General features: G+C 49.0%; 7 protein-coding genes across 7 annotated transcripts; 3 read left to right on the top strand and 4 right to left on the bottom strand.

Annotated features, from left to right (window-relative positions):
• Positions 1-8,862: 8,862 nt before the first annotated feature.
• N7518_005587 (ATP-binding cassette glutathione S-conjugate transporter YCF1) lies at positions 8,863-13,780 on the bottom strand (the record flags this gene model as incomplete). Its single annotated transcript, XM_057186514.1, has 6 exons — positions 8,863-9,120; positions 9,177-9,268; positions 9,332-9,400; positions 9,461-9,615; positions 9,670-13,421; positions 13,493-13,780. 6 exons carry the CDS (start codon positions 13,778-13,780, stop codon positions 8,863-8,865), a joined length of 4,614 nt encoding a protein of 1,537 aa, XP_057043284.1.
• Positions 13,781-14,365: 585 nt separating this feature from the next.
• Positions 14,366-15,451, bottom strand: N7518_005586 (ankyrin repeat domain-containing protein; the record flags this gene model as incomplete). Its single annotated transcript, XM_057186513.1, has 1 exon — positions 14,366-15,451. The coding sequence occupies one exon, from the start codon at positions 15,449-15,451 to the stop codon at positions 14,366-14,368; it is 1,086 nt and encodes a 361-aa protein (XP_057043283.1).
• A 958-nt stretch (positions 15,452-16,409) lies between these two features.
• On the top strand, positions 16,410-17,627 carry N7518_005585 (uncharacterized protein; the record flags this gene model as incomplete). Its single annotated transcript, XM_057186512.1, has 1 exon — positions 16,410-17,627. The coding sequence occupies one exon, from the start codon at positions 16,410-16,412 to the stop codon at positions 17,625-17,627; it is 1,218 nt and encodes a 405-aa protein (XP_057043282.1).
• Positions 17,628-17,841: 214 nt separating this feature from the next.
• Positions 17,842-18,180, bottom strand: N7518_005584 (uncharacterized protein; the record flags this gene model as incomplete). The annotated part of the gene is made up of 1 exon (XM_057186511.1): positions 17,842-18,180. The coding sequence occupies one exon, from the start codon at positions 18,178-18,180 to the stop codon at positions 17,842-17,844; it is 339 nt and encodes a 112-aa protein (XP_057043281.1).
• A 632-nt stretch (positions 18,181-18,812) lies between these two features.
• On the top strand, positions 18,813-20,800 carry N7518_005583 (putative C2H2 finger and ankyrin domain protein; the record flags this gene model as incomplete). Its single annotated transcript, XM_057186510.1, has 2 exons — positions 18,813-18,861; positions 18,915-20,800. The coding sequence occupies 2 exons, from the start codon at positions 18,813-18,815 to the stop codon at positions 20,798-20,800; spliced, it is 1,935 nt and encodes a 644-aa protein (XP_057043280.1).
• Positions 20,801-23,906: 3,106 nt separating this feature from the next.
• Positions 23,907-24,713, top strand: N7518_005582 (uncharacterized protein; the record flags this gene model as incomplete). Its single annotated transcript, XM_057186509.1, has 1 exon — positions 23,907-24,713. One exon carries the CDS (start codon positions 23,907-23,909, stop codon positions 24,711-24,713), a length of 807 nt encoding a protein of 268 aa, XP_057043279.1.
• Positions 24,714-25,468: 755 nt separating this feature from the next.
• N7518_005581 (AP-2 complex subunit mu) lies at positions 25,469-26,918 on the bottom strand (the record flags this gene model as incomplete). Its single annotated transcript, XM_057186508.1, has 3 exons — positions 25,469-25,475; positions 25,536-26,526; positions 26,582-26,918. The coding sequence occupies 3 exons, from the start codon at positions 26,916-26,918 to the stop codon at positions 25,469-25,471; spliced, it is 1,335 nt and encodes a 444-aa protein (XP_057043278.1).
• Positions 26,919-26,988: the final 70 nt, after the last annotated feature.

Here is a 26,988-nt window from a genome sequence, read left to right as displayed (position 1 = left end):
TATCTTAAAAAGAAGATGCGCAAGTGGGATGATCTTTTAAATAAAGCTGAGGGTGTATAGAAATCCAGAAGGATAAGAAGGGGATATGCAAGCCTTTTTCAGTTCTAGACTGTATGACAAAAGGACGATCCAAAATCGACTAGCAATTCAACATGGATGATCCTAGAAGGCCAAATCCGTCTCTGATCGTATGCAGATTGGCGCATTCAAAGGACTTGCAGTAGCTTAGACTTGGGGACCCGATCCAGGATCCCTGTCCCACTATTTGTAGATCGCATATTAATTTGATTTAATTTATTTAGAATTATATATTTTTTATATATATTTGAATATTATATTATATTATTTAAACTCATATTAATTCCATTACGGAGGAAATTCCATTAAATTCCAGTCGGGACAAACCCCAAGAGTGGCGCTCATTATCGATCGACCAACCCCCCACAACCCAGGCTTCATGGCTTGCTGTCAGTTGGAAGACTCAAAACCGAGGGGATCAGATCGCGCAGTCAGTTACGATTGGCATACGAGGCAACCGTTGGCCTAGACCTTAGCAACGCAGATATGTCCATCATAGCGAACACGACACAATTAGCCCTAAGCACTCGCGTCTAGCTGTCAGGCACACCCAAATGCCCCCGTTGGGGAGACGCACAGGCCCTATTTGACGCCGTGGGTGCTATTCTTAATGTGCAGATTACAGACCTTTCGGAGGCTCCGGTTCGATAAGTAATTCGTCATCGATGTTGATAGAGGGCCAAAAGTGTATAATGATGCCTATATTATTCCGCCATATTACATTATATTACTTATTACTCATTACTTGTGACTGGAATTTATCTATAACATTTTCTTTTTGTGTTTCTCGATCTTCGGATCTCAGCACCAAAGTGCCCCGACACTAGCAGCCAACCATGTGAACGAATCCACACTTTCCCCATTCTTGGTGAACCTATCAAGATCCGGCTTGTGCATGGCCCATCATCCTGGATCCTGGGAGATGACTCGCCGATAATATGTCACTGTTTCCTTTTCATTGCCGTCTGGGGCTTGTTGCTGCTGTCGATCTCCGTTCATTGACAGATACCTACTCCGTACTCCGGGGTGGCAAGCCAAACACAGTGGGTTTCTGGAATCGAAGACCTTGGCTTCAGCTGAGTATAGCACCTAAAATCCATAGCTTAAAAGCCCCCTGAGATCAGACCTCAAATCTCGCCAAATCGATCTAAATCAATCTTAATCAAATCCGTCATTTCAATCGAAGGGAAAGGGGAAATCAAAAAGTACGGTGGTAATACGGACCGTAGCTCGCCTACGCCGTTTTATCCGCGAGGATAAGCTATAATAAATTCAAAATCCGACCTAGAACAGATCGAGATAATGTAGTGTTTGAAATCCCAACACCACGGCGTGATCTACTATTTCTTTCCCCCGGGGAAGAAAATTGGTTGCAAAATAGTTCGACGAACTATCCCATGGCGGGTTAGTGGCGGTATTTTTGACGTCCGACCCATTTTGTGACAGACCAATCAGCAGACTTCCTGGCTCTCCGCCCGGGTCTGTGCTAAGAGTCCAGGGGAAGGGGAAACTCGGTAACCCAGGATTCTGTCAACGCGTCCATCTCCCGTCCCGGTGGATTAGACTGGCGTTTCTTGGGATAACGCTACAACTTACACTATAGGTCTTGAAACCACACAAAGAAGATGGATACCCAACTCGATCAGGGCTACCTAAAAAAGAGGAGAATCTAAAACACTATATCTGTTTGCTATCTTGACATGGTAAAAGGGGAACATATACTTCCTCGGTCCTTTATCGGGGAAGATGCAAGAGGCAGAATTTTTCTAGCACAAACAACTCCAATCTGATTGCGTACGAGGATTGTATCGATCTGATCGATCTCATTGAAACTCCGTACATACATGGCATTCAATTGCCGTGCCGTCTACTCCGTAGTACGTACAGCAATAGAGCCGCAGTGCCTTCGGAAACCCATCTTTTTTAGGTTACCGCGAGGCATAGAACAAAGCAATATCGTTGAACTAAACAGTTCTAGAAAAACGGTGATCACGGAGTAGTTACTCTATACGTTATTTGTCATTCTTTGAGGGCGCAAAAACGGAAACTAGGCATACTCCCATACTCGATCCAGTATCTAAAAAACCTGCGGCTTCAGCGATAACATCCCCGGATAGTATATCTCTTTGTTTGTGCCCATTCCCTGTTCCCAGCAAGGCGTTTAGCCGTGGTCTTTTTAATCAACCCTGGAAGTTCATTTTTCACTACAACACACTCTATGACAGTCTGACAGTAAAAAATAAATAAATAATAAAGCCCTAGTCGCATTTGAAATCACGGGTACTCCGTATGTACGGACTACGGACTACCTCGAAACTCCGAATTTCAATATTCAATTTCAATGTCTTGGAGGTCTAGATTCCAGATGCACCCCCCTTTTCTTTAAACAATTATGTCAGTGACCATCAAAGATTTGACACTTCTAAACGAAAGCTTCTCATTGGGTCGCGTAACTGGTGATCCCTACAATTTACCAATTTACCTTAGCCGAAGCTCAGACCAGCCACACAACGTGGCTCGCCTATTTTGGGCACTGCCACAGGGACATGGCAGGTCCACGGTGGAAACTGGGAGGCAAAATGTTTGCACTGTTTGGCTGTGACTAAACAGGAAAGAAGCCTTCATGGATGTTCCCTGGACCTTAATCGAGGTAAGAGTTTTGTCCCCAGACAAAAACGTCACCAAGTTTGACAGCTTGGCATTTCTAATTCCTCATCACACTAGTTTCAGAACCACATTTTATCAACGCTATTACCGCTTACACTACGAAGTACAAAAAAAGAGTTAGAGCGGAGTTGTTCGGTGATGCAATTACCCTGAAACCTCAAAATGAGGCGTGGACTTTGGCCCGGACTCGGCGGATTGTGACAGCGGGTGTGCATTGACGGGAAGGAAATAACTGGGTGGGGTCCAATTCAAAATATTGGGGAGAACTGCAACAAATCACACGGGGTTGGTATGGGTTGGTCGGGGTTAGGGATTGTCGATCTAGCCAAACGACTTCATGTATGTGTCCGTCGCACATTTCTGGAACGCTAGAGAAACTCCCGGGCTGATTACAGGGACTAGGGTGTGTCTTTAGGTTATTTCACCGCCATGAGTGTAGTACAGATATACAAACAAAATATACAAAGGAACTCCTAAACGCCTTCTTTCATGCTTGAGAAACTAAAAACTGCTTCATGTATAGTTTCCTTCAAATCTCATGATCCAATAGTACGGAGTATAGAACTAAGCGATCGGAGGGGAAAAAGGGGGAGTATACAGAATATGACTCTGTTCAAGTATCAGCAATATCGTTTCGAGGCTGCATGATCGGTGTGCTATGTCAAAGATACCGTTGAGAAGCAACCTGCACGCATGAAAAGAGTGTGTTTCCTAGTCGGGCAAGAGATAGCTGCATTCGCTAAAATATCCTCGTATTAGAGGCACGTCAGGGCCTATCAAACCGGCACCCTATTTTGATCTTCGGGACGGACCAAAATCGCACATGACTAGTGCAGGTCTATTGCACGAATCCGGGCCTCCGCACGCACGATCGATCAATTATGCGCATCGATCGAGCACGATCGAACCGAGAAACACTGGCATTGCGTCATCTAGCGTCCCCCCTCTTTATCGAGGCGTTTTTGTGGCCGAAGCCGGGACCCGTAGGAAAGGACCCAGACAACGATGTCGTATCCCTTTTAGGACTGGCAGGGAAGTGCCATTCGCGCTTGTACTTTTGACGGCGGCCAATCATCGCCCGACGATGGCTCTTTCCTAAACTGTGGAGTATCCCCTTTGGTCCCATGTCCAATCTCGCTAAGACCCTGAGGCCCAGACTCGACCCGGCTGGTCCCCACCAAGCCACTAGACTGGGGCGGGCCGGGGATGGCGGTCCGGTCAAACTAAAGCTGTCAAACCTCGGATACGGTCTAGCTTGTGCTCCACTATCCCAAGGGAAAGGTCAAAGTTGAGGATCATAGAGCCCTTCTGACTCTATCCAGCGGGTTGGAATTGGTGCAGAAACGAGCCTCGCTTCGGTTGATTCAATTACCACTTTTGATAACACCAGGCTAAGGTTTCAGGAAGCGATGGCTTGTCCAGATGCGAATGAGGTATTCCGAATCATGGCTTACATCTGGATTCGTAAACGAGGTCCAGTTCTCATGTGCCCTAGTGATAGTGGTGTTGATCATAGCATCATTTCTACTCAGGGCAGCCAATCCTAATGAGCATTCATTCCGAGCTTGGAAGGTCATCGCCTATCTTATTGTAAGTCGAAAAGCATTACGAATATGCATCCTATACATGGCTTTCGATAACTTAATGCATTCCAAATGGATATGGAATATCTCTGTCTCTACTGTTTGCAATAGAGATGTGGATAGACAATGGGAAGAAACAAAAGCAATGTGAAACAGCAGCGAATCATCTCTCCATTGTGGCACGGCCCGAAGGGCCGTCCATGGTGTTCCTACGAGTCGGGGCAACGCTACTGCAGTCAATCTATTGTTGGTCATCCATTGTGTTGCGAATAGAGTAAATTTCCGAGTATGGACCTCGGTACGGAGTATACCTGCAAGACTTACCTTAACCCCTGAGACCGGATCATTTCAGTCTAGTCTATCTAGTCTATCTATGTACGAGCAATCTCGACATCCACCTTGGCAGGTGGTGGCGTAATTCGTACTTTATATCTAGTTAGTCTGAGCAAATTGGCCGAGTTTTCTCCAATGGGTTTGTTCGCGGTCCACTTCTGGGTCTCGCTTAGCCCTGGGATAGTCAGGAGGCACCCTTGCTGCGGAAAATTACTCCGGCCGCCTCATCGCCTCAGTGGGGGAACGTGGAAATCACCCGCATAGAATAGAGTATGGGACATATGTAAGGGGAGAAAAGCCCGAACTATCCTATCAAATGTCGACGCTTCCGTAGTTTGAACCATATCTAGATTGGAATTCTGGATGGAGCTCTGGATGGAACTCTGATAAACTCGTCCGGTTCCTTGGTTCAAACAAGAAGTTACCACAAAATCACAAACTCAACAGCGCCAAGTGGGGTACACCCAATGACTCAGTCAACCACTCCGCCAGACAACCTTCGAAGGCTGGAGATCTTGGAGAGTCCCAAGTACCTGGATGAGTTAATGGAGACGTGGCTTATCTGTCCAATCCATCGGAATCTTTTTAAGCCGTAAGAGGTCCTTGCATCATACTTTCGCTCAACTTTCACCCACAGCCAATCATTGCACAATTCTTCCCGTGCACTGGCACTGTCTACTCCGCAGTTCATTTGCGTTGATAGTGTAAACTCAGCTAAGAAACTGTAAAATCTTCCCCGGGCCACTCTTGACCCCAAATCTCCAAGACGAATCCACCACAGAAACCTAACACTCGCGATCGCGTTTACCAATCCAAACTTTTCCTAATCGACAAGATATATCTCATTCCCAGCAATCACGCTAGCCTGCCAGTCTAGTCTCTAGTGTCCGCTTATCTCCGATCCGCGGGCCAATACCACCACCCCAAACACTTCACAAGTGGACCATTTTCATCCCCGTCGCCTGCAAAGACGGACAAATTGCCCGAAGCAGCATCCGCGCGATCGTCCCTGGAGATCTGTGTTCCGATCGAGTGGTGAGGCTGGAAACGGATGCCATTGTATAGACTTTGATCATCTACTATATTCTGCGGAGATCTGATGCGGTGAAGAAACTGAAAGGCCCGATGGATCAACTAGCAAGATCCCTTTTGCCCGTTCAATCCCACCCATAGGGCGTTCCCCCCCCCCCGGGAAGGCCCGGTTTCCACGCGAGTTTGTGGCTGGGGAAGAGAATGCGTTCTTGTGGGGCCTGAGAATGACAAATACCTTGAAACCCTCCATTCGCCCCATAATTAAGGTGCATGCCATTATTACTACGAGTACGGACTACTGAATGCAGGCTTTCCTGCGTTTGTCTGATTATGTAGCTCTCCAACAGGAAAGGCCATTACGAGCATGAAGGTGCCACTTTCATTCCCACCGGCTCCATTAGATTAGCTCATTTTCGAACTGTTCGACGCAAGGAACTATCCACATTATGTTCCGTTCCCCATCTGTGTTGTATAGAGCTAATTAAGACGAACCCCCAAAAAGACTTTTTCTAATCCAACCTTCGAATCTGTCTCTGGTATTTCCCTCGGTGATCATGGCCCTAATTCCACTTCCTGTTGTGGCCCGAGGCGGGTCTTTGCCTCCAGGAGAACTGAACCCCTAATCCCGCCACATTGGTAGGCTAGGACTGAAATCGGTGCAATGTGCATCGTGCATGAGATTTTCGCGGTGTGTTGTGTCTGTGAGTTCCCGCTCTTCCCCTCAGGGCTGAGTCGATCGGAGGCTTGCAGGCGTTCCAGTTCCCCGATTCTGTCTCAATACCAGACGTTTGATATATTATTGTACAACCAATAGTACGCAGCTCAAGCCGTTGGGCCTTTTTTGAAATAAGTATGAATTAACCACGAAAATTAAAATCCTTTCGATATGTCACGTCAGATCTGGCCTAGAGAGGGGAAGATGGAGTATCTCCGCAGACCGATGTCGCCTTGGTTCGTTACCTTCCGGAAAGAGACTTCCAACTTTCAGGTTCCTGCCATCATATGTGTAAAGCTGGAGCCGCTGGTGCGCCGGTAGCGTGCATAGTGGATAGTGCTCAAGACAGCCAGTCCTCCATACAGAAACGGGCTCAGCTCTCGCAGGCTGGTGTCACACAATCAGCTTCCCACTCGCCACTGATGCACAGCACTGTACATGTACATGGCTAGGTACGATCGACCTGCTGAGAAGCGGGGATCCTGACATCGGGTCTCGTTCGGGGAATGGCTGTTGCCATTTTCGAGTGGAGGCTTCGGGCTGGGGGCCAAAAGAGGAAGAAGCGGATGAATGCATGCCATGAGTCCATGACAGTGCATACAGCGTAGAGCACAAAAATTCAGCAAAAATAGCAGCAAAACAAATTCAATCCATATCCGCTAGGAAAGCACAACTCTTCCCCGGCTGGAGCTATCCGGAAAACCTGATCTTTGCGTTGTCCGTGCGAGATCGATCTACTTTTACAAGGACCATTACTTCTTTCGTCGACGTGCACAACCTGGGTAGTAGTTCGCGATCTGGCGATCTCGATTTGTCTCGCTCTGGTTGGCTCATCATGACATGGCCCATTAAACAAGATTAAGGAAGCAGTGCCGCCGTCCCCCGGAACTCACAGAGAGATCAGTCATGCAGCGCGTTTTTTGAGGTCATCCTACACATCCCTTGCCTGGGATCTGAATAGCTGAAACATATCACGAACGCAGGTCCGCATCCAATTAGATTCGGTAGGAGGAAGTCGATAATGCCATGCGATCGTTCATTCTCCACGCGAGAGATATACTGTGATATCCCTTGTGTTTCGAAATTGTCATTCATTACAACATACGGAGCACTTGAAAGCCCATTAAACATTTGACATGCAAATCAAAATGGAGACTGCTGTCATTGCCCCTCCTTTTGCCCCTCTCAAGGGCAAACTTAGTTCTCTTCTCTGTCGGGAGATATATCTTGAAAGCTATCTCGGATGTTTCAAGAAATTCCACCGAGGCAAATAACCCACCTCATTATCTGTGCAGTTTACATGCATATACACGGAGTACTACAATTCCAACGACCGCGTGGAGAGTCTGTTTTGCAGGCAGCAAGGAGGTACATCTCGTATACGTAGCTATCAAAAAAAGGCATGTCTATTTTTGCCCCCGGAGATATATTCTCAGGATGTGACCGTCGAACCAGAGAGAAGGGGGGCTCATGTGGCGGAGGAGGGTCTGGGTGCGTCGATATTCGACAATCTTGACCTCATGTCTTCTTCGCTAAATAGTATCACTAATAGATAAGTAGAGCTGACATTCTGTTATATTGCTGACCCCAAGGCCTGCGAACAGACACCCTGTGATAGACAGCCAGGTGGCTGACCGTTCACCGCTACAATAACTCGCTCTTCTGATGGGATATCAAGATGACACCGCCACGTTTAGTACGAGACGCTACTGCAGATAACCATCGCAGACGATGCCTTGGTCAAGGAAAGCTGTGTGTTAATTAAGTTTAATGCATAGTTACGTTTCAGTTGCTGCTTGGGTCTAGGCAATGTCCGCTGTAGGGATTCAGGCTATTTCAGTAGATATCAACACGCTGTGCACGGCCACAATTTGATCAAAAGATGTCAAGGCAAACAAGAAAGCTAATGTACGGAGTAAAGGGAATCACTTTTTATCGTTTAGTTCGCAGGGTCAAATCCAATCGGATGTCCTCGATCACCCACCCACCAGCGAGGCAAACACCATCCCAACATGAAACAACAATAGACTCGAGGACAGCATAGAAAAAAAAAAAATCGGGGCAGATTCCACCATTGAGCCACTCTCCACCGTTTTCTATGTCTGTCCATCCCTCTCAGGGGGGTCCCCTGAACTGTGCAATGAAAAATTTTTCTTCAGTACCATGTACATGCATATATGCACGGTCACCTGCGCCACATTCAGGACCACCTATTCTTTGAACGGTCAGCAACGATCTGTTGGCAACGTGACCCCTGCAAGAAGAAAGCGAGAGAGCATCCGGGACCTCCCAAGGTCGGCCCGAGGTGCCAAAAAATAAATCCAGCCTCCCCACTCAGAGCTGCATGGATGGGGCTGGTTCAATGTTCTCAGGTGGGCTGGCTAGCTGAGAGATATTTTCGCCAGAACAGGAAACGCGGGGATTCGAGGCCACTGCAGGCGATTGCAGTATACGCTATTGCGAGTAGGCAATGCCACCATCGCTGTCGAGCAGGCCGGCCTCCTTGGCTAGCTCGAAGAATTTGCCGCCCTTCTTGATTAGCTCTGCAGGCGTGTCAAATTCAGCCACACGCCCCTTATCCAGAACGATGATCCGATCTGAGTCAATGATCGTGTTGATGCGGTGCGCGATCGTGATGATAGTCCGGTCAGAGAAGATGCTACTGCGCAGGGTGCGCTGCAGCAGCGCATCCGTCTCCACATCAACTGCAGCCTATCGCTATGGTTAGCTGAATCTGTCATTCAAAAGCAAAGGCAGGATTAGCTTACAGTTGCCTCGTCCAGAACAAGGATATTACTAGGAGTCAGAAGAGCACGGGCGAGAGATACTAGCTGGCGCTGGCCTTGACTCAAGTTGGAGCCTGCAGAAATGTGTTAGGGGACGGGATGCCTTAGGCAATGTCTAGATGCAGGCAGTCACTTACCCCCTTCCTGAATCTGAGCATCCAGTTGTCCGTCCATTTTCGAGACATGGTCCTTTAGTCTCGCGTGATCTATTTATTGCAAACCGGTTAGTTGCTGGCGGTAAATTGAATAGAATATGTTAAACCGACCTATAACGCTCCAAAGTTCGGTGTCATCGTGGGCATTGCGAGGGTCCAAGTTGTCACGCAAAGTGCCTTCGAACATGGCCGGGTCTTGAGGGATGATAGCGAGACGCCCACGAAGATCAGTCAACCCAATTGTAGACACATCAAGTCCATCAATACTAATTTTTGTTAGCTTGAAAAGCGCAAAGGCAAATGATGGCATATGTCCTTACCTGATACTTCCTTCAACACCCTCAATAATCCGGAAGAGAGCCAGCGTGAGCGAACTCTTTCCGGCACCTGTTCGGCCAACAACACCGATCTTCTCCTTGGGCTTGATGTTGAGACATATATCCTTAAGCACGAGGTCAAGCCCGGGGCGATAGCGGGTGCTGTAGTGCTTGAACTCCACCGCACCTTGAGCCGGCCAGCCGATGGCAGGGCGGCGCTTGAAGATCACGTCGGGTGCCTCACTCGGAAGATTGGCATACTCGAGAACTCGCTCAACGGACACAATATTAGTCTCAACTTCGACGGTCTGGCGGACAATCCAGTTCAGGGACTGTGTGATTTGGAGAGCATATGACATGGCCAAACCGACTATGCCCGGTGAAATTTTACTGCCAGTTGCAACGGACATAATCGCAAGTCCCGCGGATGCGAGAATGATGATTGAACCAATGAACTCAAGTCGAACGGCGAGCCATCGATTGGCACTGATGGATGGGAAGTAAGCCCGGAGGTTAGCATCCATGCGCCATTCGTTCTCAAGGGCGAATCGATCCTGCTGTCGGTAGGCACGAATGGTCGAGATGCCGCCCAGAGATTCCTGGAAATGAGCGAAGATCGGGCTTCGGGTAACGCTGTCAAGACGTTTCAACTCGCGGGAGGTACTCAGATAGTACTTCTGGTAGCTAAGGTAGATATAACCCAAAGGAATGACGAACAGCAAGAAAGCCGGGGTAGCTGCCGAGATGACAATCATGGTAAACACCGCACGGGCAGAGTTCGCGAATAGCATGTTGAAAGTACGAGCAAGTACCTCATCGACTCTGTAAATGTCACTAGAGAAACGATTGAGGATGCGGCCAGATGGTGTTGTTTCAAAGAAGCTCATGGGGGAGCGGAAGATAGCAAATGCCATCCGTTCATGAAGTTTCCGAGATGCTTCGATAGAGCAGAAAATCCACAGGATCAAGTTCTGCACAATGACCAAGAGAGATGATCCCAGGCCAAGCGCCAAGTAGACACCGATGAACTTGCCAACTTGAGCATTGGTTCCATGGGCTTCGTTCCACTCAGTCCAGCGCTTCAACCAGAAGTTGCCCACCACTTGAGCAGTCTGAGCAGCCATCATGGCAATCAAATAAACCACGACTGCCATGATATTGCTATCCTTGGCGTATTGACCGTAAACACCCCATTTCACCTTTCCTTGCTCTGAAACTTCTTGCGTCTGCTTGCTTTTGAGAACGTTCTCCTCGTCTCCCAACTTGCGGCGGGGACCTTGCCAGCTCACAGTGCTTGCACGGCGCAACGTGACGGTACTGGTCCGTCTACGGGCCTCACCTCCTGCCCTAATGGGAATAAGGTCACCAAGTTGTTCCGCCTCCTCGCTATCCGATGCATTGCCGTTTTGGATGATGGCCGTTGTGACTGAGCTTTCGGGGCTAGCAAGGTCTTCAGAGCCACTGGCAGTACCTTCGTCGTCCGAGTCAACCATCGTAGAGCGAACGAGATTGGAAATCTCCCCCTTCATGGCCATTAGTTGTTCATAAGTTCCTTTTTCGATGATGGTCTTGTCCCGCAGCAGGCCAATGAAGTCAGCCTCCTTCAATACAGTGATTGCGTTTGTTGCAAGAATTCTGGTTTTGCCACCGAGGAGACCAGTTTTGCCGAGCACTCTGTTAATGATGTGACGTCCAACATGCTGATCAACCGCTGACAAAATGTCGTCCAGGAGATAGATATCAGCACGGGCATATACAGCTCTGGCGAGAGTCAACCGTGCTTTTTGTCCCCCTGAAAGAGAAATACCACGTTCTCCGACTTCAGTCTGGTCACCATCAGGTAAGTTCTTGAAGTCATCGAGCAAAGCACAGGCTTCAACGGTAAGGTCATAAAATGAGGGATCCCATCGGTGTCCAAAGACAATATTTTCTCGGACACTGGCATTCATAACCCACGGCGCTTGGGCGACGTACGCGATCCGACCACGTACGATCACCTCTCCCTGGTTCTTCCACAGATCACCCAGCAATGACTGGAGGAAAGAGGATTTTCCAGCGCCGACGCGGCCAACAATACAGCTGAGCTCGCCCTTGCGTGCGCTGAAATCGATGTTTTCCAGCACACTCTCCCCACTATGACGATTCCAGGTAAATGAGGCATCGCGAACACGGACAGATTCGTCGCCGGAATGTGCCACGGGATCTTGGAAGATAACTGCATCGGTCTGTAGCTCCTCTGCGGTAAAATAATCTATCAATCGCTTCACAGCCACGGAGGATTCGATAATGGATGTGATGACCATAGGCAAGATGGAAAGCGGGAATGTGAGCAAATTGAACAACGTCAACGCAGGGAACACAATCTCAGTAGTCAGTGGCTTATCATTCGTCAACACAAAGACAGTGAATGTGGAGCAAGACACGAGGAAAGGGGTGGACTGCCAGGTGAAGTTGGCAACGGACTGGGTGGCTCCAATTTTGCGGAGCGTGTTCAGCTCGAGATCGTTTCTGATGTGGCTGAGTTTGTTCATGAAAGCTGTGTTCCAGGCGTAGAGCTTGATACTCTTGATATTGTTCAGAATCTCAGTCATCAATCGGGTCCTCGAGTCCTTGTTCTTCATTTGGATGATCTGTAACTTCTTCATCATTCGAGCAATGACACCATTCAGGGGAATCATGAGAATCATGACTCCAATACCGGCAAACATGCTCGGACCAAGAAGTTGGTAAAGGGAGACCATGCACAGAGTAATTTGGAAAGGTGCAGAGATAAGCTGAGTGCCGAACTGGGTCAAATCTGCAAGGCGCTGCTGATCAACTGCCATGTGGTTGACAATATCACCGGTGGTCTTTTCCGAGCGCCCTTCATTTGATAATTTCAGAGACTTGGCATAAATCATAGCAGTCAAGGCTGATTTGACTCTCATGCCAGTGTCGAAAGCGCGCTGGAAATATTGATGGAGGAAACTCGTCTGGCAGACAGAAACAACAAACATGGACAAGGCGATGGCGACACCCCTGATAACAGGCTGCGGGTCCGGGCTTCGATACGACTCAATGAAGGCAATGAGAAGTCGTAGGAGTTGTGGTTGCACAAAGGCAAGAACATCGCTTCCAGATTTGATTATCGCACCACGCACATAGGGTGCGCCGAAAGCCTTGAAGAGTGCTGTCCACAAAGACGGCTCCTTTTTCTTGAGCTGTTCATCCCATGCCTCCTGCAGGGCATTGCCCGTGGCTCTGGTGGTATCGCGACTGCGGAGATTCCAGAGGTCATCTTGAGTCAAGTAGTTCTTGTATCCATATTTCATCATCGGTGTCATCCAACCAAAGGTAAGAACCGAGAAAATATCTGCATAATTGTAGGGGCACTCATCCTCATCTCCCAGCGCATCGTATGCGCTTTGCTTCTTGGGTACGAAATATTCGAGCACAAATTCAAAGAGTGCCAGTCCCAAGCTAATATTGAAGCAGACAAAGTAAGGGAGTTGGTCGATGTATTCTTTGCGCGCAATCAGGGACCGGAGTTTGACCGCGTAGGCGATGATGAAGAAAAGCCAGTAAAATAGGACGACCCCATTGGGTTGTCTACTCCGCCAATGTTCAAAATATTGCACTGAAGTTATCACCCCCAGCGAGATGATGGTCAAGATGGAGGACCAGAAGCGAAAATCGGCCCAGAAGATTTTGGGTTCTGATTCGACTTGGATCGCAGCTTGAAGGGCGGTAACAATGATGAGAGCGGCAAGAACAGCCTAGGATGACAAAAACACCAGTCAGTAAATTAACGTCCACAAGTGTGCGCGCATGTCCGATATGTACTAACCAACTTGGTGTAGAAGTGCCAATTCTTCGATACGGGCTGCGGAACCCGCTTCCACAATAACAACCACAACGCAGCTAGTCCACTCAGCGTACCCCAAACTGCCACTATCGCCACAATCACGTCAAGAAAGCATGGTGTCAGGTCGAATCTCAATGAGCTGAGCGGGCCCCAGCCCTCGCTATCTGTGCAGAAAGGCTGTCGCCGCGAATCAAGTGCCGATCCAAGGGAATGCAAGAGATGCCCCGGGCGGGACGCCTCTAGGACCGCCTGGGATTGGCCATCCAGCATTTTTTCTTAGTGACTCGGTATGCCTTTCTATGCACAAGCAAGAAAAGATACAAAGTTGGAGAACTAGAAGAAAACGGGGGTGTTGGTCCAAGCTAGGCTGCTTACAAAAGCAAGAACGGGCAGCGCTCCACTTCAGAATGGGGAAAATCGGGGCTGGTTACCGTGCGCATTAGAGCCTATGGAGTCGAACTCATGGATTACACCGTAATGTACAGTCCTTGCATGAAACTTGCGTAACATAAAATTGACTACTCCGTATATCTTCCTAGACACTTCATTCCTGGATACAAATTTTGCAGACCTCACACGTGACCTGGAATGATGTAATCCTCGGGGATAAGCGCACTAATACCGATGCGGCTATTTCGGCTTATCGGGGTTGTATTCCAACTTCGGAAGGTGTGATGGCTTCAAGGACTGTTTACAGCATATAAAGCTGGTCGCTAATTAAAATCATCAAACTTGATGTGTTTATTGTATATTTTATACTAATGGTTTCGTCTCCTTTCTTCGACAAATAACCAATTTTCGAAATATGATAGCACAATATATTTCCTCATTGATGCTATATCAAAACTGCAGAATTCAAGCTTTTTCCTGGGTAAATTCCTCAATGACCTTTGTTATCTCTTCATTCCCCGAGGTACGTGCATACTCAGCTGCACTGCCCCAGTTCCCTCTTATATATGGATCTGCCCCATGCTCCAACAACCACTTGACCCGCTCAACTGCTCCTGCCATCACCGCATATACAATCGCATACTGCGCGACCATGTGTCGTGACTCTTCTCTCTGATTTACATCAGCCCCGCGACCAACCAGTAGTGCCATCACTGGAATTCTGCTAGTATCAAATTCACGGCTTGGTACCACTTTCCCAGCATGGGGATTCGTACCGGGAGGACAAGCCCCGGCGGCGTAGTGTAGTGGTACACCGTTTTGGATGTTAGCACCCGCATCTAGAATCATACGCACAGCCTCAACTCCTCCAGTACCTGCAGCTGCCTCAAGTGCAGCACACGAGGAAGTATCTGGCCCACCACACCTGTCATGGGTGGTCTGCTGCACACCATGGTTGGGATTGGCTCCGTGGTCGAGGAACCAACGAAGAAGAGGGGTGTTCTTGATAATTCGAGGAAGCAGGACACTACCATAGTAGCCTGGTGTATTGGGAGTCCATCCATACTGGGTAAAGAGCTCAAAGAGGGCAATTTGCTGTTCCAAAGGTACAAAGAAGATATTGCTTGGAGTTTCGCGAACTATTGGTGCGCCACTATCTAAGAGATAGCGAGCAATCTCAATATTTCCGGAGCGTAGGGCACGTGTAAGACCATGATGGAGAAAAGCAGGTGTGAGATTCTTGGATGAGACAATGGACTGAATGGTGGAGAGGGTGCCGTGCTGGCAGGCGGATTCAAAAGATCCGAAGAAGGCGGGAACTAGACCAGTCGACTTAGGATCTTCAGAAATAAAGATAACATCAGTGGGCTCCAGTATGGGTAGGTCATCATATTTGGACCCCATTGTCCCTGACCGAGGCTGCATTTGCTGCTGTAGAGGATTGTCACTGTTGCGGCCGGTGCTTGGTTGTTGCTTAGCAGCCATCATCTGCATCTGACGTTGGCGTGCATTTAGCATTAGCTGCTGTTGACGCTGCTGTTGTGAAAACATGTTTCCCACAGAGATGGTAAATTCTCGTTTCTGTATATTGGATTTTGTCTAAGATGAGAGCTTGACGAGGGCGGCTGTTTGCCAAAGAGACGCATGGGCCTTGTGATGTTAGTCATGTGATGAACGGTTTTGAATATGCGTCGAGACCCGAGACAAACATCAAGCGGCTAACTGGGCGATGTACGTGTCTTGAGAATTAACACACTAATAGGCGTTGCTCAATTCAAACTTCAGTCTAAATCAATTGACCCTATTACACTAAATTCGCAGTCAGTTGATGAACATGCTTGTCAGCTTTATTCTACTCCGTATTCGAGGTCATCCTTAGGACCAAGATCTTACCAGGAAGACAGGCCTACGAATGAGACAGAGACCCTTCTTTCCTGATTCCAATAATACACCCTTAAATTCGATGAACTGTTTATAACCCAAAGTGTAGAGCCTATTAGCTTCTAAGTGATAGAAAGTGGGTGCTTTATAACAATGATCACAATCCTATTGTATCTAAGCCCAAGCAAACAAACTTTATTGTCATTGTCTTCAATAGGAACTCTGCATATAGCTCTTTCAACACAATAGCCTAGTCCCCAATAATTACCACCTTGGGTATCAGTGACATGAGATGCACACCTTTCTCTACTCTGCCACTCCTTCTGTCAGAACCGAAGATATTCAATGCAAAATTCACATTGCTCGAAAAGTAATAGCAAAACCATTGCTTCATTATCGAGTGAGATCTCATCAGCAAGTACCAACACTGGGAATATTGCTTCCGCCACAATACCACTACCTACCTAGCTTGGGTAGCAAGTCCACAGGTTTCTCTGTCTTAGCTTTACGATATTGCTGCAGTCGAGGAATGCTATACACCACTACGGTGGGTGAGAAACATCCTCTATCCAAAACTCAGATGCAGCAACATCGTCCTGCCTGGACGTGCCGTTGGAGTTCGTTTCAGATGGCATCGATACGGATGATGCTGAAGCCATTAGCTTCTGACACCAATTCCAATGTTTCAACAACAACCTGCTTACCTTCAACTACCGCTACCACTATTGAATACTCTGTCGCTGGGTCAACAACCACATTTTCCAGTACCTCGACAGGTGATACTCCAGTACCATGTCCTCCCGATACTTGCGAAAAGTTGAGCTCTATGAGAATAAGCCTTCTGGGTAGTGCTAGCATGGGAGTGGCGGCCATGATCGAGCATTGTGAGTCGATCCCAACGGATATTACCACTATTCTACCAGCCGAGGGTTGTGAGATTGCTCCAACTAGTGGAGCTGCAAGTCCGACACAGCCTGTCTCCAAGACAACTCTCTCTAGCAGCCAAGGTGAGAGAATGATGATCAGTTCGTTGATTGCATATGCTTTCCAGGGCGCTTCTCCTCCTTACAGCAGCTATGTCAAGAGCTTGGCGCCAATTTGGATTGACCAGCCTGGACCAGCGTCTGCACAATGGTTTAACTATCCATCAATTGGTCACTCGGCTGTAGGAGTAAAGGGCATTTACGGATGTACAGTGGTGATTATAGCATCCGAAAAGGGTGTGTACCTTTCGCACATTTGGGAAAGCCCTGTGTTCGTTGACCTAGCTTTCAATCCAACCGACGACGACTTTTTCACGATGAATGCATTCAATTCCCTCCGAGATGGGACATTATATGCACAATGCATAACTGGTCTGATTGGGACCGACCATAAACCCGGCGTCTTGAATGCAATCTACGCGCCCAAAGTCTTCGTCCTCACACCCTTCACTACAGATTGGGACCGACAGTACTTTGGCATTTCCACCAAACTCAGATATCAAAAACGTGCCCAAGAGCTCGCACAAAAGATAGCAAATATTGTTCCTGGTTCCGGTGGGAATGGAATAATCTTGGGCTATACACGTACGAGTCGACAGGCATCAAGCCAGGAGCAAGGTATTGCAGGAAGAGCCATCTTGGAGATAGACCCTTCTTACACAAGACTCACTTCAATCCACGACTCGAGTTCTGCGGGCCTGCAAATTGGTCGTTGGCGTCTGTGGGTAGAGAATCAGTTGATTACTTACCAAGACTTTTGGCTTCCTCATATCACAACTCCTAGAGACATTTCCCGATATGACATTGGCCAAGAGACGTTGGTCATACCAACCCGTGTAGGAGCTACTCTTAGGTATTGCTGATGTTATCCATGGGTTTTCAGTGCCTAGATCATGACTTCGTCACGTCTCCAATTTCAATCCGCTTTCCACCATGCATCCCATCTTGAGGTCTCCGTTTAGACTCCTATCACCGGAGACTCACCGTTCTTAATACCCCGGCCCTAGTAACTCTGGTATTCAAGGAGTGTGACTAGTTTTCGAAACTTACTGAAGTGAAGTGAAGCTTAGGTATCTTTCACCTCACACCATTCTCGCAATAGGGGGGTCCCAAGGGCGCCCCCCATTCATAGGATTGGCCAATCTGTGCATTGGCCCAACACCCATATTCCTTGAGCATGAAATTCGAGAGATATGCAATATCCGCTGCATCCTTCAGCTCTAGGCGAGAGTAGCGGATTGCCCGTCCGCACTCGTCAACAAACACCACAAGAACCTTCCCTGCGTCGGGGCCCTCGGAAGCAAGCGCTATTTTATCGACGATGTGGATGCGGTTTATGACTAGCTGTATGTGGTAGTCTGAATAAAACAGGGTCCACGGGTTTTCGTTGGCTATCAGTCGATAGCGACGAGTCATCTTGCCATTTTCCCTTGAATGTTGTTGAAATATGCATGTACCATAACACGCAGAGAGAATTTACCAAAAGGAACAAATCGGCCTGCGAAGCATGTAAATCGGAAATCCTACAGAACGGGCGAAAAAACGGTGATGGACTGAATTTGTGTACTAATAAGGCTAATAGGCCATTGATCGAGGTGATTCTGAAACGGCATTCGAAAATCACGTGATGATGACAGGTACTAGAAAAGAAAAGATTGCATAACATAGATTGAGATAAATTAGAGAAAAGAATCAGAATCATCGGCATAAATCATGCCCTACAAAGGTATCAAACATAATACCGAGGATATAACTATGTCCATGTGTTTGATTTCCTAATCGGGAGGCCGACTCGTTAATATCTGCGAGCACAGCCCACAAGCCTGGAATTAATATGGAAAATGAACGCTCTCAGGGACCTAAATGAGGCTGAGCAAAGCTCCACAATATGACTCAAAATCATTGCAGATCCAGCATCTTTTCATAAAAGCGAGCGAAGCGCATAGAGTCCACATAGTACTGCATTGCTCCTAGGCGGTAAGAGCCCACTTAACAGCGTCATTGGAGGGGCACCACGATCTCAATACACATTCTCCGTCCAGCCTATCATGGTCGATACGACTCAAATGGAGGAGCTCCTGAAAAGGCCTCTTTATGGTACGCCTCCGAAGCCCTATATGGTCGTTGATTCATTTCGCTGATCTTTCCAGTCTACGATCTGCCGCCAGAACTTCTTGCAAGCTTAACGGCCAAGACCAGTCAACCTGTCGCCGAACAAGAACCCGAACCCTCTCCGATAGACCTCGAACTAGCTGCACAGGACTCTGCGATCGCAACCTCCAACCTATGCTCCCTCTGCAGGGTCTCTTACAACAGTGTACAGGAACAGCGCAGCCATGTCCGCTCGGACCATCACCGGTATAACATCAAAGCCCAGCTGCGCGGGAATGCGCCTCTGGAAGAGATCGAATTCGCGAAGGCGATTGGAGAGCTAGACGAGTCTATATCTGGTTCTGAGTCTTCGGAGACAGAGGAGGATGATGCAGAGGGGGCCGCGGGCACAACGCTGTCCGCCTTGCTGAAGAAGCAGGCCAAGCTGTCTCACCCGAACGAGGATCCGGAAGCGACTGAGACACCAGTCGCTCCGAAGCACCCCATATTCTGGCTGTCTAGCTCGGGATTACCATCAAACAAGTCCCTAGGCGTCTACAGGGCCATTTTCTCAAATGCCGAGCAGGACGAGCCCGCCCACCTAGTTGATACTCTCCGACGAAAGCAGCTTGCGCCAGTCAAAGCGCGCGCCAATAAAGCAAGCAACGTCCAAGACTCCGCTGCTTCGGGCCCGCATATTTTCATGTGCATGATCGGCGGTGGCCATTTCGCGGCTATGCTGGTTTCGCTGGCACCGGAGATTCACCGAAAGCAAGGAGGAGTTGAAGACAGGCAGGCTCGGGTCATTGCGCACAAAACGTTCCACCGATACACGACGCGGCGAAAGCAGGGTGGCTCACAGTCTGCCAGTGATGCGTCGGGCCGTGCTGCCCATTCGGCAGGTTCAAGTCTGCGCCGGTATAACGAGGCTGCACTTGAGAAGGATATCAGAGATGTATTGTCGGAGTGGAAAGAGATGATTGACACGGCCGAGCTGTTGTTCGTCCGAGCTACCGGAAAGACAAATCGCAAGACTCTTTTCGGTCAATATGACGGACAGGTCCTCAGGCAGAACGACCCCCGATTACGAGGGTTCCCGTTCAATACCCGCCGAGCGACTCAAGGGGAACTCATGCGGTCCTTCAAGGAGTTGACTAGAATGAAGGTCAGCGAGGTGGACGAAGCCGCACTGGCTGCGGCTGAAGCCAAGCGGCGAGAGCAGGAGTCAAAATCATCTACACCCGTCCAAAAACCGCAACCACAGAAGCCGAAGCTCTCGAAAGAAGAGGAAGCTGCCTTGTTGCACACATCCCAACTGCAGGCGCTCATTCGCCGCTCAAAGGTTCCCGCCCTCATGTCCTATATCTCAAACAACTCTATACCTTCTTCTTTCACCTTTACGCCCGCCGACTCGCCACAAAACTTCCGCTGCCCTACACTCCTCCATCTCGCCGCAAACCTCAACGCACCAGCCGTAGTCACGGCCCTCCTCACAAAAGCCGGGTCTGATCCAACAGCAGTCAACAACGAAGGCAGAACTCCATTCGAACTCACCGGCGATCGAGCCACGCGCGACGCCTTCCGCATTGCCCGCCACGATCTCGGCGAGTCAAAATGGGACTGGGAGGCAGCCAAGGTTCCATCGGCGGTCTCTAAAGCCGACGCCGAGAGCCGGGCTGAGAAAGAACGCAAAATAGCCGAGGAGGAAGAATCCACCCGGCGCAAGGCTAGGTTGGATCGCCTACAACGCGAAGAGGCCGAGAAGGCGGCGAAGCCGAGAACGACTAAATCTGGCGGTCGTACTGTGGGCGCCGTTGAGAAGTCTGCAGCCGAAAGGAGAGATGAAGAGACTAGAGGTATGACACCTGAGATGAGGATGCGATTGGAGAGAGAGCGCAGAGCGAGGGCTGCGGAGGAGCGTTTTAAGAGAATGCAAGGTCAATGAGGTTATATTGGATACCCTTTGAGCATTGAAGCTTTGATGGCGTGACTATTGCCATGAACATTCCATTCCTAAGTAGATATTGGCCCTGTGTTTGCCATGGGAAGAAGAAAATAATTATCGTTAGCATGTGTTTTCCACCGCCAATATTCCTAGCAATGAGCCTAGAAGTTCTCTACTTTGAAGCAAGTACGGAAGATTATTAAGAGTTTGAGAGCCTGGAACCAGTATCATCGGGGAGAATTTAGGCCAAAGCGATAAGTTACTTCATCATCACCCAATGACCATCCCTAGGAAGCAAGTTACACAGGCAAATTGCAATAGTTCGTGATCCTTCGGGCATACGAACCCACAGAGGACAGGAGGGGGCGAGGGGAGCCAACAATAGCTCTTCCTGGGACCACACGGATAAGGATAGTGGAGGAGGGCTTCCACCCTCCATTGGGCGCTACGAAGCCAGGGTCTGGTGTAGTGAGCCCACTTCTACTTGGTAGCCTCTTTACTCTTATCCCTGGCCCTTATCGTGTGACTATGAGAGCACTAGTAGTAGGGCAGGGGGGTAGAGAAGAGGGGGACAACTTGATATAGAAATAGGGAGTGCTGATCGGTAGCAAGCCTGGAGAGATTGTCTCACTTTTAGGTCAATGGGTAGTCAGGCGATTGGGAGGTTGACTCATGTAGACCTTGAGTGTTGTGGGCTTCGGTAGCCATTGAAATGCTAGAAAAGCCATGGTACTCCGAGACAAGGCCGTAGAACACAGCCCCTAGACCCAATCACAACTTCCTGTCGGCTGTAATGGTATTCTCAACAAAAAGAAAAGATAATCAATGATGTATGGTGGAAGACCCGGATCTTAGGGGGTGATCGCCAGCCAAACCACACATCTTTGGCCCACAAAGTAAGACAGGGAGGGGATGATGCGGCAAGAGAACTACCATATTGAGTGATGTCTGAGGCGATGAGGCCGTAAAGTTGAACGTGTGAGACCTCAGTATCTTGCCCTATGGCAAGTACAGTCCCAGCCACATTAGGGCTTGCCGATTAAAGGAATGTGGAGACGATCGACATTGAGGCCCGTGGGAAGGGGCGTATGTCTTGCATTAGCGCCGCAGGGTCCACTGCAGGAGAAGCTTAGATAGCATCCATCCATGGATAGTTAGGAGAGGAAACCATTGGAAATTAGAAACTCTCATCTATTATAGGTTTCGTGTTTATTCTAATGTTGCGCTGTACTCTGTATCTCCTATACCCTATGTTACTGAAGCCTAGCCTTGTGCTCATGAATAATTCTCGGTGGAAGCAGTTTCATCCTCGGCCTACCCCTTGCATGAGATTGGATTTTGATCAGTGGCTGGGGCACGGGTCTTGGAATGGAGGCTGCGGAACATTTTGAAGGCTCTCCACTAGGTATTGTACTGAGTCCCTTTGAATAATCCCGGGTCTAGTGGCGCTGTCAGCCCTTCTAGTCAAGCTGGGTTACAAGGAGTAGACAGGACGCCCTTTCGATAGGCACAAATTGAATATCGTTTACCAACTGCTTGTAATCACAATGAGTCTATATGCTATGGATTTGTAGAATGCTTGTCGGCCCGCAGTGTGCAGCCAGTCTGCACCCCACAGTGTGGTAGATGCAGAGTTCTGCAAGATAATGCAAGCTGTATCTTTGCACGAGTTGACCTGAGTAACCCCTGTAAGGAGAAGCAAGGGAAATGGAGTTTCTTACAGTACAGTGTAGAAAATCCCCCGAGTGGGATGACCCTGCTTGATCCTATAGGGCACATGGCATTCTAAGCATTGACCCACGAGTACTCCGTAGTGGTCCGTGTATTCACATACATACTGTACTCCATAGTAATATTCACTATAACCTCCATACAGTATGGATGTCGTTAGGGCACGTATGAGTCTTGGCGCGTCGCGTCGCGTCACGCGAAACGCGAGACGCGTCAACGCGCTGAAAATTATGAAGCCACCATGCCACCATGCCACTAAGCTATTTACAAGGTCTATGAGTAGGATCATACAAGTGGCAGTGTTCAGAAGCCCTATAGTCCTAGAGTCCTAGAGGGCTGGCATGGCAGGGAACAAATCTCCTGGTGAAGGGTAGGAGAAGTAGGAGAATAGTAGAAAGGGAACCTCCTCTTTCAGATCGTTATTAAAACGCGACTTCCCCCGGTGGCAATGATGAGATCAGGAAATCAAAGAAATGGTATGACCGCGTCTAACCAGGGCTGTACTTGGATACTTGGTATACAGCCCTGAGCCATTGACGTTACAGGCTCTGACTTCTTTGCAATACACCAATACAATCTGATCATACTATACAAATTCAAAGAAAATCGTGCACAGAGTCGATCTGTTGCCTAAATAGGAAATGTAATTGGAAAAAGTGTCTCAGGGGTGCCTCGTGCCTGTAGTCCTCTTTGTATGCGCCTTGCATGTAATCCCTCTTGTCCTAGACTCCTTAGTATACTGTTTCACTGGTCTACAATCTCAAGTCCTTCAGGTCCTTCAAGTAGATAGTATAATAGAGAGGCCTTCATTCCTGTTCCTAGTATTCCTACCATCAGCTCCTCCCGTCAGCTCCTTCAGCTCCTTCATCACTTTCGTTGACCCTGAGATCTGTCTCTCACATTCCCTTCTTTTTCCAATCAACTCTGCCAACTGTTTCAACTGTTTCATAGTTCCTTTGAGCTTGTTGAAGTCAATAATAGATCGAACACATTCTTTGTGGCCGGAAATAAACTTGACGTTGCACGGGAGATCATTCGCTTGACCGTTTGCGGCCCCAATTTTCTTTTTATCGCCGCATTTCCCCTCCAACTTCTTCTCCCTACACACTCACTGTCAAAACATCCATATCACCAAACTGCTGTCGCATCCCCCGGAAAAGGTGGAACTTAAAGCGCATTCCAACGACAATATCGTCCATTCATTTTCGCATCCCCAACTGCCTCGTCGCGCAGCGCAACCGCCTCCGGCGCAATCACAGCCTACCCACAAATCGCGCGACCGCGCAACAACTCGACGTTGACTCTCTTTGATCCCATTCATCTTCAAACCAACTTCAAACCACTCAAACCGCGCATTCAATTTATATCTACAATCATGCTTCTCCCATCCGCCCTCCCATGCGATGTGCGCCAGTCGTCTCGCTTCACTCCCAGCCGCCTATTCTCAACTCCTCCCCCATCCGACACAGGATTTGCATCGGGCAACGGTCTTCTTGGCACCTGCCGCGCACTACAATCTCTACTCAACCGATCGCCCACACCTTCATCAAGATCTGTGAAATCCCAACGTCTCCAGAGCCCCCTCCCCCTCAACACACCCCGTCGCTCGCCGCGATCGCACAAGGCCGCACGCCTAGTCTCCCCTAGACAAACACCACCACCCAGAACTGCCGCTCTCACACCCCCTCCTCCTCCATCCGCACCCGCCCGCGGCGCAAACAAGCGTCGCCGCGACATTCTCGATGACGATGACAGCGACGCGGAGATGACTCGCCGGCGCAACCGCTTCGCGACTCCCAAACGCCGCCGTCACGTCCCCTCCGATATGCCTCTTGGCCTTTCCTCCACAGATTTTTACTCCCTACACTCTCCTCCTGTCACCCAATCTCCTCCCTCTCCTCCTCGTCGCCAGATGGACTATGACATCCCAGCTGGTCCATGCGTCGACCCAGACGCGCCTCTGCCTTCAATCGAGGTAACAGACGAGTGTGCTCCTTCGGCTCCACAAGACTGGACCGCCGAAGAAGACCAACATCTTCTCGAGCTGGTCCTCGGGAAATTCCGCCTCTCCCAACAAGACTGGGACGAGTGCGCGCGCCAAATGGGCCGCAGCCACGTTGGGCCCAGGTGGCAGTCCCTCATTGGTGAGGGTCGTGTCGGCCTGCGCTCGAGTCGGCGTTGAATATTGAATATTGCTTACTGCAATTATTACTGTCTTTCTTAATGTATTATATGATCTCTGTACCACCTGTGACCAACCTTATTCCTATTGGCCTGACTTGGCTTGATTTCTTTGCCGGAACACCAACTGTATTATCATTTTTCTTTTCGGTCTGTTGTCTATTGACCAGCACAAATTGCTTTCGTCTGCTTGTCCGGTGCTGTGAGTTCCGTTCTATTCGGGCTATGTGAATATGTTCCTGCTTCTTTTCTTGCTCATACTGTTGTTTTTGTGTGACTTATTCTTCCACATCTACTATCGTTTGTTTGGGAATTGTACTACTATCTACTACTACCAACTTGACTTATATTTTTCATTGTCTATCACTCGAACAAGTATAAGATATTAACCGTAGATTGACAATTGCTTCATGCATGCTAGTGTCACAATCGTCTCATCGTATCTAAGATTTGGGATGGATATCTCAAGCCAGTATAAACATGCTATTACACAATGCAAACCTTTGCCATGGTACTGAATCTTCCAAAGTCAACCTCAAACTCCCACAAGCATACATCTGAGGTACGGGAAACGAAGAATTGGATACGTGTAAAAAAATCCAGTATGTATATGGCTCAATCCAACGCCAGACACCAATGTGCTGCGCAAAGTAAAAATAACAAGATGAAACCGGACTCAAGTCCAATGATGTCAACAATGCTCGTTGGAATCCTCTCCCACACGAACCCAAAATCAGCTCAAAATTTCGAGAATCATCAGAACCTAATGAAGCAGTTGAGTCAGCGACAAAAACCATGACCAGCGAAAAGATGAAACACATACCGAATCTCATAACTCCCTGCGCGAGTCATATAGCGCACCCACTTGACAGAGCTGTAGTTACTCTTCTCAAAGACCTTAAGATAGCGCACCAGCAGACCCGAAGAGGTAAACATAAGCAAACTAAACGAAAGACTCAACGGCGGACGACTCCAAGCCTTCTGATGCGTCATAGTCGTAAGCGTTGCCTCAGCATTAAGCACATACTCCGACTGTCCGGAGAAGCGGGCAATCTTCCAGACGATATTGTTCTGCTCTGGTTCATACTTGGCGCGGCCCTGGCTCGTGCGCTCCGTAGTCTTGGCAGTATTAAGCGGCGTGGGGATACGAATAACCACATTCGTGGCGAAGAGCTTGGAGCTGTAATTTGCCTTGATGGCGACGCTGTACTCGACCTTTGTGGTACCGATCTCGCGCACAATCGGGTGCACCTTGAAGGGCAAGTTGACGTTCTCGGTGGCGCGGTAGCGCATCAGCTCAAACTCGCCATCCGGCGGCACGAAGGAGATGATGCGGTCTGCGTCGAACCGGCCCAGCTTCACGCACTGGTGGAACTGGCAGTCTTCTAGCGTGACGGAGCCTGCCGCGGCGCGCGTTGTCTTTGAGGTGCTAACTCCGTTGCCGCCGCCCGGATTGTTCATGTTGCTAGAGGTCTCGCCGGTGTCTAGGAGGAGACGGTCGTTCAGGCCGAATTTGCATTCTGGAGTGCCGGTAAGGTAGGCGCGCATGACGATCTGGCCGTTGACGTCGGCGCGGAGGACGGTGCCTGTGGCGGACATCAGGAGGTTGACATCTTCGATGACGTCGACGAAGGCTTCATTTTTGCGGTATTTTATGTCGGATCGGCGCCAGGAGAGCGCGCCTGTTGCTTGTTGGGTGATTCGGGCGGAGTCTGATGGGGAGTTGGTGATGGCTGATTTGACGCCTTCGGTTGTGATGTACATTTTCAGGGTATCTGGGTCGGTGTTCTGGGGGTATCCGAAGTCGAGGATTTCTGTATCACCAATTGTCAGGCTCCATTTCTAGAGCATTGAGTCTTTTCCACATACCATCGAGCAGTTCGTAAATCAGGACGAAGTTGTTCTTCACGGCCTCCTCATCGAGCTTCCCGAAATAGCTCTTGCCCAGCATGACCAGCCGGTAGAGGAACTCGAAAACCAGCGCAGCATTGGCATTGCTCTTGGTCACAGCTACCAAGTAGATGTTCTCGTGCTTGACATGGCTAAAGGTTGTCGAGCCCAAGGTCAGGATCGGCGAGCGCACCTGGGGATTGGAGATGACTTGGATGCGGAAGATATCGGCTAAACGCGGGCGGCAATCGCTGCGGAAGGCGCGAAAAATGAGGTTTTCGCCCTTCTGGTTAAATATGAGGATCCCCGAGAGCATATTGACTTAGTGAGTCGAGTTGCTGCTCCTGATAGGAGTTGGAGAGCTGCGGAAACAGGGGTGGGGTGGA

This window comes from Penicillium psychrosexuale (assembly GCF_028828465.1).
Source record: "Penicillium psychrosexuale strain IBT 29551 chromosome Unknown utg000003l, whole genome shotgun sequence".
Taxonomy (NCBI): domain Eukaryota; kingdom Fungi; phylum Ascomycota; class Eurotiomycetes; order Eurotiales; family Aspergillaceae; genus Penicillium; species Penicillium psychrosexuale.
The sequence above is the reverse complement of the archived record's forward strand: the minus strand, read 5'-3'. Positions and strand labels throughout refer to the sequence as shown.